The following is a 13,152-nucleotide window of genomic DNA, read 5'->3' as shown; positions in this document are numbered from 1 at the left end:
TCCGGGGTTATAAGATTATATAATTGACAAATTAAGCTAATGAACGAAGTAGTTGAATAACTTTAACTAAGATTATATAACCAAAATTCTTTCAAAGTTTAAACTAGTGAGGGCCCAACTCTTTATCTAATAATCTCAGCATATCTAGCCCGCTATTAATAATCACCAACAACCAACACCAACTTTGCCGGGTGTCCATCATTCATTCCTCCATTAATAAGCCTTACCCTCATCAATAAAACCCTCAAGGGCCATTACACCAAACCAGAGCAACTTCTTGAGAGAGAAGGGAAAGAGATAGAGAGAGAGAGAGAGTTTTGAAGATGGTGAACTTCGTGGAAGCACAGAAGCCTCTTCTCCATGCTCTCGTCAGGCTGGCAGGTCTTCGGCAGCTCACGGTGGAGATCCACCCAGGCACCTTTATGAGCTTCTGGGTACCCAAAGACAAGATCCCCAAAAAGAGCACCAATAAAGAAATCGTCCCAGTGGGAAAGACCAGCGACGTCAACAAAAACAAAAAGAAGGGGGAAGGGAAGAAAGAGAAGCCAGCAGTGGTGCTCGTGCATGGCTTCGCCGCAGAGGGGATCGTCACGTGGCAGTTCCAGGTAAGGGTGTTAACCAGCTAGGGTTTTTTTTTGGCTGGATTGAATACTTTACTATCATAGCCGAACAAGAAGAGCCAGATTCATTAATAAGAACTTTTTAATTTTTATTCTTTAGATCTAATGCATTAAAAAAAAAGGCACGATTTTCAAAGCGCTTCATCTTTTAAATAATGTTAGAATATATATTTTAAATGTATAATATATTTTTAATAAACATTATATAATATAAATTTTAAGAAAAAATATTAGGTCAATATATTCAAACTTGTTTTCTTTTTAGATAAACTTAAAAATGAATACATGAAATTTTCTATTATATTTAAATACATCATTTTAATTTATAGATTAATTTTAAATAATGAAGAGATTTACTTTCATAAATATTATTAAAATATTAAATTCTAAAATAATTATATATAATTAAAAATATATAAATTACATAAAAAGTTTTTTGTGATAATATTTTATAATTATCCTAATGAAAAATATATATTTTTAATATATTTATGATATAATTTTTTTAAATTTTTTCATAATTCTATTCATGAATAAAAATAAATCTTATGCATGTAGATTGCTTGTAATCGTTTTCTTAAATAATGAAAAAAATTGTTGTTGCTGCAATTAATTACTTCAATTAAATGATCTTACAGGTGGGAGCTCTGACCAAGCTCTACTCAGTCTATATCCCTGACTTGCTCTTCTTCGGGGCTTCCAGCACAACGGCAGCTGATCGATCACCGGAGTTTCAAGCCGACTGCCTCGCCGTAGCGCTGGACCAGCTTGGAGTGCAGAGATGCACGGTTGTGGGGTTCAGTTATGGGGGAATGGTGGCTTGTAAGATGGCGGAGGCAAGACCGGACCTCGTAAATTCGATGGTGGTTTCGGGTTCTGTTACTGCTATGACTGATTCGATCAGTGCGGAGACGATGGAGCGGTTGGGATTCTCATCGTCAAAAGAGCTGTTGTTGCCGGAGTCTGTGAAAGGGTTGAAGGCGCTTTTGAAGGTGGCGACCTATAAGAAGCTCTGGTTCCCGGATTTTTTACACCGGGATTACCTCAAGGTATGCATTCCATTCAAGCTTTGGCGATGTTTTTTACTTGTTTCTTTTTTAAGAAAATTTTAAGAAAATAATTATTACTTAAAAAAGGGCGGTTAAGCCTGATGCTAATTACATCATGGGCTAATTTTTTTCTCAAATTTTAATATAATATAATTAAATTCTGTCATATTTGATCATAAATTTATTTTAAGTTTGTTTATGACTTCGCACTAATTAATAGAGGATCGCTTTTTCTATTAAAATTTTAAAAAATTTACTATGATTTTTTTTTTGGGTAAATGTAATCACTACGGAAAACACGTGATTACCGGTGGAATTTCTGGCGGAAATAAATTCGTCACAAATTCCGACGGATTTTTCGGCAATTTTCCGACGAAAAATTTTCACCGAATTTCTGACATATTTTTCGACTCTCTTTCCGACGAATGTTTTTGGAATGCATTTTTCTCAATTAATTGATTCAGAAATGTTGGGTAATCATTTTTTCTTTTAATTTCTTATCTGCTTTAAATGCAATAGCGTCAAGTCCAATTTTTAGGTGGTTGTTAGGAGATCTTTGGAACTATTTGTTTTCTTTCTCCCAAAGTAATTATTATTTAATTATTTTATATCAGTTAAAAAAATTTAGATATAATTATGAGAACGAAGTTGTGACAATATTTTACTAAGTTTATTTTTTTTTTTATGATGGATTTAAAATTTTGACAGACAAAAAAAATCTATGACATAATAAATTTTTTTTTTTAAGATTGCAATAGCAGATGCATCTATGACATAATAAATACAAGATAAAATAATTAAATTTCTAAAAGAAATTATTTTTTAAACAAATTTAAATATAATGAAATCAGATGCCATGAAATATAAGATAAATAATAAATTTTTAACACATTTATTTATAATAATTTTTTTATGAAATATATGGTAAATTTTGTATGTGAAATTTTTTGCATGTGAACATTTTTTAAATTGATCCTGATAAAAATTTGATCAAAATATTTGAATCCAATTTTTTTAATTAAGAATGTTAAACCAATGGGTGCATTAATTTTTTTTTTTTATTTTAAAAAATTGAATTGAAATATTTTGATCAAGATTTATTAGAATAAATCTTTTTTTTTATTTTAATTCTAACTAATTTTTTATGTATGACATAATCTCTAAATAAATTAAAATTTTTTGAAACTTGATTAAGAATCAAATTGTACTTAATTTAAGTTATATTTTTAAAATGAAAGAACTCTAGCATTTTATTCGATAAAAAAGTTAAATGTAATATATATTCTTCTTCAACTACTATTCAATTTATACGTGTTAAATTAATCAACTCTTCACATTTGAAACTAAATATTTATTATATTTTTGAATCATTTACCGAATTTAATTGTAAATTAAACCAAATACTAAAAAATAAATGGCAATCTCCCAACGACATAAACCCCACCACTATCCACAATAACTTATTTACTCTCTCTCCGCATTAGCATTTTTTTTTTTCATTTTTTATGTCTAAGATTTCATTTGGGATAATTTTTTAATTAACTACTTTTTAAAACAATTTTGTAGTAATGTAGGGGTTAGAAAGATGCCCCAAACCATGCCTAAATCCTTTAAAAAAACAACTGTGGAACGGAGGTACGAATGTAGTTCTTGAACCCACTAAACCAAAACTTTCACATGCACACAGAGATTCCTACTTTGTTTAAAAATATCAATTTTTTTTTTTTAACAATAAACGCAACAGAAATTTTCTTAGGAACTAAAAGAAAAATCTCTGGGCCAAAGAAAAAAAATTGAGATTTTTCTAACTGGCCGTAAGCATTTGGGAACAATATAAGTTATTTTAGCCGAGCCAATTATCTCAAAATAATTCAATTAGCTTCAAATAAAATTTGAAAGAACATATTCCTACTTCTGTATATATAGAATATTGCTTAGGTTACTTTATGAGTTATTAATGCCTTATTTAGTCTTTATCGTTGCGGATTAAGCCTTTATTGCTTGTGGTTGAGTAGTTACAGGTCTCGTCATCTCATCATATTAATCATATAGACATTTCAGCGTATAGAATTTTGCGTGCGCTGCCTGATTAATGGCTCATTTACTCTTTCTGGTGGCTAATTAAAGCTGGTTGGCTTGTGGTTGAGCAGGTCATGTTCACGAATAGGACCGAGCGTGCGGAGCTGCTGGAGGGTCTTGTCAGAAGCAACAAGGACGCCCAAGTCCCAGTTTTGCATCAGGTGATTAATTATTTATGCCACTAAGATTACGATTTTTAAAAGAAATAGAGATTTTTTTTTCAAAAAAAATTATCATCTTATTTTTTAATCATATAAAATCTAATTATCGAATCAGAATTATTCATGCTAAATATTACCAAAAAATTATCGCTTTAAATTTTCTAGAATTTTAAGATGATTTGATTATGTATCAAATATATAAAAATTAAACTCATATTGAGAGTCTAAATAATGAGATAAATAATTCACTAAATAATATTGTGTTAAATTAAATGAAAACTTTTTAACACATGTAAAATATATTCTATTTTTGACAACAAAAAAAAAGAATTGATATATTTGCTTATATTTGTGCCACAAAGTAAAATAAAAAGATAAAGAAAATGAGATTTTTACTTGTTTCATTATTGAATAATGAAGGATATAGAGATGTGACATCAGCAATCAAATTATTAAAGATTTTTACACTTATCTTTATTATTTTTTTAAATTTAGAGCCGAGTTGAACTACTTTTAACAAATAGTAATGCCACACTATCATATTTAATATATAAGTTGATGCGTTGCTGTCCTACAGTGATCAAATTTAATATTTAATAACATAAAATTTTAAAATCACTTTTTTTAATATATATAGATTTTTGTCGATTCTTAGGCTTTATTTGATCGAGACAGTTTTTTTATTACTTCTTAAACCAATTTTTTTAATTTAAAAATTAAAATTTAAATTTTAAAAAATTGCTTTAAGAAACAATAAAAAAATCGTCCCAAATAAAACAGGACAAATCTCTCATTTATTAACAATTTTTTTTATAAGATCCGATGGTACTCCCTTCCTTTTTTTTCGAAAAGTTTTGAAGATTCATTTTTAATTTATTTAAAAAAATATATTTAAGTTCTGGCAGACGTGAATAAATAGCCTTTATAACCGATGGGTGAGAGCCAGTGGCGCTCAACTAACACAGATTTCCTCTCCTAATGGTGAAGATAATTTGACCTTCAAATTCACCGGCCATGTCGACAAATGGCAGAGACCTTTAAATATAAAAGAATATTACTGAAGCTGTGAAGTAAATTTATATAAGAAAATTATTTAAAAGTTAGTTTTAAATGATCCAATCAAATTCAAAATGTAAAGGGTTTTGACTAAATTTTTTATAGTTGTACAGCCTGAACATGTGATGATGTTCGCACGAGGTTTTTCGGCTACATTTGTTGGTTTATAATATTTCTCATATAAATCAATCTCATTGCTCGCTCAAAAACTATTTTAAAGATGTTTAAATTTTTTAAATTGTATATTTATTAATTACGTTGCTGATCATATATTGATGGTGATCATTAGGATAGAAAGCTATATTTTATGCATAATTTTATTTTAAAAATTTTCAAGTCTTACTGTAGAATAACTAAAGGGTGATGGAAGACAGTTAATTATTGTTACTCAAATGACGTATTTAACCGCTTCAAGGCTTGTTTCATGTAGTTTTCTGATGGCTTTGTTTTTTTCATGTAGTTTTCAAATGAATATTATCATTATTTTTTAAAAAAATTTTATGATGAAAAGTTGTTTTTATAATCAAATCTATTAATCTATGGTTTAGAGTTCATAGTTTAGAAGCTAGCTGCAAGAAAAATGTTCTCATTTTTTAAAATTAAATATATTTGCAAGTCAAATGGTTTTTATAAAAATTATTTTTCCTATAAACTGCTATTGTTTCATGTAGACCCTCAATTGTGGATTATAGATTTAATATAAAAATTGAGTTGGCTAATCATACTAATGTTTTGGTTCATAGATCATAAGATAAATTTAAGATAAAAATATGTTTTAAAAAATGAAATAATTTCGACACATAAATGCATGGAATTTTTTTTTTTTTATATTTAAGAAAATTTAAGAGATTGTGAAGTTTAAAATTCAACAAAATCATAAAAGCAACCAAATGACCTAAGACTACGAACACTGCTAAAAAAATTTCTTTGGAGCTTGATTATCTGTAGCTCCATATCCCTCTGTTAGCATTACCCTGCTCAGTTCCTCAATTTTGTTTCTAATTATTTATTCTGTAGTAAAAACTTGCATGAGAGGACATAAAGCTTAAATAAATGTGTATATTGAGAAATTAATTGTGTGGGGACATTTAAATAAAGCGGTCTCTCACTTTTTTTCATAAAAAAAAAAAAAAAATCTTCGTCTATTCTTTTTAAGCTTATTATATGATGGAAAACTTTTCTTCTACTATGTTGAAGTAGTTATAATTTCATTCGCCTTACTGAAAATTTATTTTAAAACTTTTTCCTATCACTTGGTCGCAGAGAATACTTCTTCTGTGGGGAGAAAATGACAATATCTTCAATCTGGAGCTCGCCAAGAACATGAAAGAGTAAGCAATGGCGCCGGCTCTGTTTCTCCTATTCTATAAATAAATAAATAAAATACTGGCTCAATTGAGATAACTTGAATCTACATAATTTTATGCATAGTAATCAAATAATTTTTATATTATACTCATCTTTTAAACAAAAAAGAAAATCAATTTCAAGATTTTATCATAGCTAAATTTTAAGTAGGATGTTTAGATCCAAATATAGGATAAAATTCCCAAAAAAAAAAAAAAAAAAAGATACCCAAGTGTGAAGGCCTGCCATTGAATTTGAATTATTAATGTATGGATTTGCATTAGTATAAATTTTTTATCATATTGTACGTTCGTCAATCGAATAACAATGTAAAATAAGTATGAATGTTTAATTTTCTCGCACTTCCATTAATGTAACAAGGGCTCCTTATTCAATATTAATCAGAAGACAATATTCTTATATTCCAATTACATTGTATTTCCTCGAGTGTTCTTATCTTGGTTTATTGCACCCAGCTGATAACAAAACTCATTGCAAATCTTCATGTTATAGGTAAATCACTGAATCGTATTGATTGCATAGCTAGTTGTTACAGAAGGAAAACCACTGGCCGTTTGAATAACTGGTGTAGGGGTTGCAAAATGGTGAGAGGGACTGCCTGTACACCCGTATTCGCTTTGCTCGTGTTGATCATGTTAATAATTAAAAACTCAGGTTCTACAACTCATAGACTCTAAGCCATCTTAATTTGTCATGCCTAGAAGTTGTCCAAGGCTTTTAGTTGCATGCTACCCTTAACTCACCTATAATTGAATCTTGATAATTCAGTAAGACTAAGGCTTCATTTGGGACGGCTTTTTTACTGCTTCTTGAAGCAGCTTTCTAGTACAAAAGTTTTAATTTTTATACTAAAAAGCTGTTTCAAGAAGTAGCAAAAAACCCGTTCCAAACAGAGCCTAAGACTTTGTTTGGGATAGCTTTCTTAGTACTTTATAAAACAACTTTCTAATATAAAGTTTTTTAGTTTTAAAATTTTTTGTACTAAAAAGCTATTTTAGAAAGCAGTAAAAAATCCGTCCCAAACAGCCTAATACGTCCTACGCATATTCTAGACAGAACTCATTTAAGGGACTCTGGACGTCCGTAGCAAAATAAGGCCACTCAACCCAAAGATCTCAACTACTCATTGAAGGTATTCACATGCAGAGTCTATGTTCTCATTATAACAATAAAAAAAATAACTTTGAATTATAATTTTAATAAAAAACAGCCAAACAATATATTCTAACATTGTATTCATATGTTTTGAATTAGTACATGAAACAAAACATGAAAAGAGATACATCAAAAGAAGCATATGAAAGCCTACAACTAATTAATCATTTTCAATCTCCTCAGTCTCTTGAGCCTACTACTAATGTTCCTGCTCTATGAATGACCTTAGCTCAGCTTGCATCCACCTTTGCTATGCTTGCCTATCAACTTGTGCTTATTGCATTCATTATATTTCCTTTATTATACCTGCCACCCCTTAATTGACTAATTACTCAATGCCGCTATCCACAAAGGACACTGAGCTAGATGATTATGCTTCATATGCATAGGCTTATGAGCCTAATCTTTATATTTAAGAAAATTTAAGAGATTGTGAAGTTTAAAATTCAACAAAATCATAGAAGCAACCAAATGACCTTATTGAAAAGTTAGATTAGTGGATCGGGCTTCATCACTTAAAGACTACGAACACTGCTAAAAAAATTTCTTTGGAGCTTGATTATCTGTAGCTCCCATATCCCTATGCTAGCATTACCCTGCTTACCCTGCTCAGTTCCTCAATTTTGTTTCTAATTATTTATTCTGTTGTAAAAACTTGCATGAGAGGACATAAAGCTAAAATAAATGTGTATATTGAGCAATTAATTGGGTGGGGACATTTAAATAAAGCGGTCTCTCACTTTCTTTCCTAAAAAAAATCTTCATCTATTCCTTTTAAGCTTATATATGATGGAAAACTTTTCTTCTACTATGTTGAAGTAGTTATAATTTCATTCGAGTTACTGAAAATTTATTTTAAAACTTTTTCCTATATCACTTGGTCGCAGAGAATACTTCTTCTGTGGGGAGAAAATGACAATATCTTCAATCTGGAGCTCGCCAAGAACATGAAAGAGTAAGCAATGGCGCAGGCTTTGCTTCTCCTATTCTATAAATAAATAAATAAAATACTGGCTCAATTGAGATAACTTGAATCTACATAATTTTATGCAAAGTAATCAAATAATTTTTATATTACACTCATCTTTTAAACAAAAAAAAATCAATTTCAAGATTTTATCATTGCTAAATTTTAAGTAGTCTCCTATTCTATAAATAAATAAATAAAATACTGGCTCAATTGAGATAACTTGAATCTACATAATTTTATGCAAAGTAATCAAATAATTTTTATATTACACTCATCTTTTAAACAAAAAAAAATCAATTTCAAGATTTTATCATTGCTAAATTTTAAGTAGGATGTTTAGATCCAAATATTTGTAACACAAGGTTCAAATGCCCAAAAAAGAAAAAAAAGAAAAAAAGAAATTGTACGTAGCTTACTATTCAAACAAAGCACTACTTGATTGATATCTTTTTTTTTTTTTTTTTCTTACTATTCAAACAAAGCACTACTTGATTGATATCTTTTTTAAAAAGAAAGAAAATTACAACTTAGGCTGTGATAGTGATCCTATCACATTCCTCCTTAACAAGAGAAAAGAAAAAAGGAGGAGCATTATTGATGTTCTCCCATAAAAAATCGTCTTTCAAGGCATGATTAGCACAAAAGCGTGCTAATTTATTACAATCTCTATAAGCAAAAAGAAATAAGAGACTTTCAAAATTTTGAAGAAAAGATAAGTCTTCCAGATTTACCTCTGAGCTCAGAATATCCAATCCATGAACAGATTTTTGGAGATGATTGATAATATTCCAATTATCCCCTTCAATGACAATGCCTTCATAGTCAAGCATCCAATCTTTGATCATAAGCTTAATATGACGAAAGGCTAATAGCTCAAGTAAGCCAATGTCCCAATGAAAGCATTTATGACCGAAAGCTAAAAGCAATCTACCTTTATCATCTCTAATTACACCACCGAGTCCAGCTTCATAAGATTGATTCAAGGCTGCATCAATATTAATTTTGATCCATCTGGTTGAAGGGGGAAGCCAATAGGAATTCAGCTTAGGAAGCTGGTTGACATTCCAGTGATCCGAATACATAGCAGTTTTGGAAGAGATAGATGCAACACAAATTGAATTAGAAAGAATATAATTCAACCCAAATTCTCTATTCTCATGAATGAGCTGATTTCTGCTTTTCCAAATGAAATAAATCAGGGAGCAGTATAGATGAGGAAGGAATGGATTATTAATGTTGTTCATTTTCAAGATACGAACACAATCCAGTAAGGAATGAAATCCTTGGATAGATATACCCCATTGTTGAGAACAGCCAAGGCTTCCATAATTTTACAACAACCGGTTGAAACATGATCTGCATTTTCTACCATACCACATCCTCTTGGACAATGGTTGTCATTTAATAACCTCCTTTTCGTAAGAAAATCTGCAGTAGGGATAGCTTCTTTTAATAGTCTCCACCAGAAACAATCTATTCTAGGATTAAGCTTGAGCTTCTTCAACCAATTCCAGTCAAAAGTGGTAGAATTCTGCTCTGTTAGATTTCGGAAAACTAAAGCAGATAAAGAAATCCCAGAGAATTGATGAGTTAGTTCCATTTCATCTTTCAAGATATCAGAATAAATTTTGGTCTTTAAAATGAGTTCAACTAAAGATTTACCAAAGTATTCTTCTAGCTCATTTCTTATCCAAACACCGTTGGAAATGAAGTTTTGGAGAAAAGGAAATTCTGTTTCAGAATCAGGAACTGAAATGTAAGTTGGCCAATCAATCAATCTTTTATCCAACAACCAAATATCATTTAAGGTATTGATATCAGAACCTGAATGAATTTTCCAACGAATACAGTTTTTTAAGGCTTTGGCACCGCTGCAGATGATTTTCCATGAAGGAGATGAATATGGTCTATAAACAGTAGACCAGATATCCAATCCGTATTTTGAAGCCAATGTTTTGTTTAACATAGAGTTTGGATTTTTAACAAAATCCCAAGCAAATTTAGCTCTAAGTGGTCCCATCATACTAACCACTGAATGAATTCCTCTACCTCCATAAGTTATAGGATTACACATATCTTCCCAAGAAATAAAGTGTAAACCGTGAGACCCATCATGTTTATTCCATATAAATTCTCTACAAATCTTCTCAAATTTTTTCAGGATGTTTAATGGAATGAGAGAAGCTGTAACATAGAAGAGCGGAATAGAAGTAAGAACAGATTTTGCCAATAAAATCCTCCCAGGTAATGAAATGAATTTCTTTCCCCAATTATCAAGTTTAGATACAGTTTTCTCAAGGAGACTGAGATAATCTGAAGCGGTCCTTCTTCTTAAGGAAAACTTGAAACCCAGGTATTGAATTTCCTTAGTTTCATTAAAACCAATGAGTTTAGAAATCCTTCTTCTTATGATGATAGAAACAGCTTTGCCAAAGAGAATGGAGGATTTGTTTTTGTTGAATGATTGGCCCGTCCATCTGCAGTAATCAGAAATCAGTAATTTGATTTCTTTCAAATGATCCAACATCCCTTCTGAGAACAGTAGAATGTCATCAGCAAATAAAAGATGAGAAATTTTAGGGGATGAAGGAGACACCTTAATGCCCAACATGTTACTTTTGGCTAAAAAACCATTAGAAAGTAATTGAGAGCATAAGATGAATAAAAATGGAGAAAGAGGACAGCCTTGTCTTAAGCCACTATAAGCTTTAATCCAACTGGAGCCAATACCATTAATTTGAATAGAGAATAAAGGATCTACAACACATTCAATAATCCAATTGGAGAATTTCTTAGGAAAACCATGATAATCCAGAATTTGTTTTAAGGAATCCCAAGATAAGCTATCAAAAGCTTGCTCCATATCCAGTTTTATAGCCACCAAGCCCTTTTTTGCTGTAGAGATCTTAAATTTATGGAAGATTTCTTGGGCTAAAAGGACATGATTGAACAAGGATATCCCCTTCATGAAAGCAACTTGAGTTTCATCAATTAAACAATGGATGACTTTTGAAAGCCTATTAAGAATCATTTTAGCAATGATCTTATAGATAGAAAGACATAGGCTAATTGGCCTAAAATTGGAAGGCAAAAGAGGATTGTTGGTTTTTGGAATAAGAACAATTAATGTCTCCTTCCACTTGGAGCACATTTTACCAGATGAGAAGAAGAGCTCAATAGCTTTCCAAATGTCTCCACCAACTATATTACAATAAGCTTTAATGAATGAGTAGGTAATCCCGTCTACTCCTGGAGCCACATTGTTCTCAAGTTCTTTGATTACAAGTTCCAAATCCTATAAACAAAATTTAGAATCAAGAAAATCAGATTGTGATTGGCTGAGAGTTCTTGGATTGGTAGGCCATCCGTGGAGATTGCAGCCCCTAAGCCTCCATTTGTTGCTGAAATAATCTGAGAAAATATTCTTGATTTTCTCTTGATTATCCACTAAGATACCATAATCATCTTTTATTTGCTTAATGAAATTGCTATTCCTTCGACCATTGGCAAAGACATGAAAAAATTTGGAGTTAGAATCACCTTCCCCTAACCATTTTGTTTTAGCCCTTTGTCTCCACCAAGTATTTAATCTAGCCAAAGTATAATTATATTCATTAACTTTAGACCTAAGAAGCAGAATTTTATCTTGGGGAAATACAACCTCACTCGATTCTTCCAATTGGAGAACTTCAATTTCATTTTGTAACTTAACCTTCAAGTCCTCAAGACTTTGGTGTTTTGCTTTGCTCCAGAAGTACAAAGCTTTCATAACTCTATCAAACTTTTTATTCAGAGCAGACATAGCATCACCTAAGGATGGCTTGCACCAAGAATTCTTGACAACAACAGCAGCAGCCGGGTAGGAGAGCCAAACATCTTCAAATTTTATTTGTTTTGACCTGCAGACCGCAGACATGGAGATTTTTAAAACAATAGGATTGTGATCTGAAGCAACCCTTGGTAGGTGTCGGACAGTAGAAAAAGGAAGCAGTTCAAGAGCCTTGGTATTCAAAAGACACCTATCCAATCTTTCATGAATGCGAGCATTCCCATCTTTATTGTTACACCATGTGAACTTGGGTCCTATGAACCCAATATCATGTAAATCAGAATTGTTCATAAAGCTCCTCATTTCCATAGGACCTTTGGAAAAGGAGAACCTTTTTCCTCCTTTCTTATCTTCATGAGAGAGAAGACAATTGAAGTCCCCTCCAACAATATATGGAAGATCCAGCGTATGATTTTCTTCCAAAATCTGCCATAAGATTCTTTTAGTGTAAAGGTCTCTACCTCCATAAACAGTTGAAATAATCCATAAACCTTTGTTGAATATATTTAGTTCCCCCACTATACATTGTCTTGAAGCAATAATGACAGTGAAGGAAGCTAAAGCCTTCTTCCAAAACACCAGGATTCCTCCGGACATACCACTAGAAGGAAACATAAAGAAGTCCCATTCATCTCCCATAAATTTATTAAAGTCTTCCTTGTCCAAGGACTGAATTTTTGTCTCAACCAAGCCAACAAAAAGAGCACCCCAATCCCTCACAACTTCCTTCAGATATAGGGAGGCTTCCTTTTTACGAGCCCCCCTACAATTTCAAAAAACTAAGGAAGTCATTTGGATAAGAAAGGGGATGAACCCCCATTTCTTTTCTTCTTTTCATTCAATTTGTTGAGTCTAGAGGAAACAT

General features: G+C 31.2%; 1 protein-coding gene across 1 annotated transcript; it reads left to right on the top strand.

Moving 5' to 3' along the window:
• Positions 1-233: 233 nt before the first annotated feature.
• LOC110095062 (epoxide hydrolase 4) lies at positions 234-6,535 on the top strand. The gene is made up of 4 exons (XM_020820430.2): positions 234-605; positions 1,259-1,669; positions 3,820-3,909; positions 6,229-6,535. The coding sequence occupies exons 1-4, from the start codon at positions 324-326 to the stop codon at positions 6,298-6,300; spliced, it is 855 nt and encodes a 284-aa protein (XP_020676089.1). The 5' UTR covers positions 234-323; the 3' UTR covers positions 6,301-6,535.
• The last annotated feature ends 6,617 nt before the right edge of the window (positions 6,536-13,152 follow it).

This window comes from Dendrobium catenatum, unplaced genomic scaffold, assembly GCF_001605985.2.
Source record: "Dendrobium catenatum unplaced genomic scaffold, ASM160598v2 fragScaff_scaffold_156, whole genome shotgun sequence".
NCBI classification, from domain to species: Eukaryota; Viridiplantae; Streptophyta; class Magnoliopsida; order Asparagales; family Orchidaceae; genus Dendrobium; species Dendrobium catenatum.
This window is presented reverse-complemented; position numbering and strand designations above follow the sequence as displayed.

Bases quoted from the DNA above. Each gene is read 5' to 3' on its own strand.
- LOC110095062 (XM_020820430.2), top strand. From the start codon at position 324: ATGGTGAACTTCGTGGAAGCACAGAAGCCTCTTCTCCATGCTCTCGTC. The intron at 1,670-3,819 runs GTATGCATTCCA...GTGGTTGAGCAG, and splicing joins TACACCGGGATTACCTCAAG to GTCATGTTCACGAATAGGAC. The intron at 3,910-6,228 runs GTGATTAATTAT...ACTTGGTCGCAG, and splicing joins AAGTCCCAGTTTTGCATCAG to AGAATACTTCTTCTGTGGGG.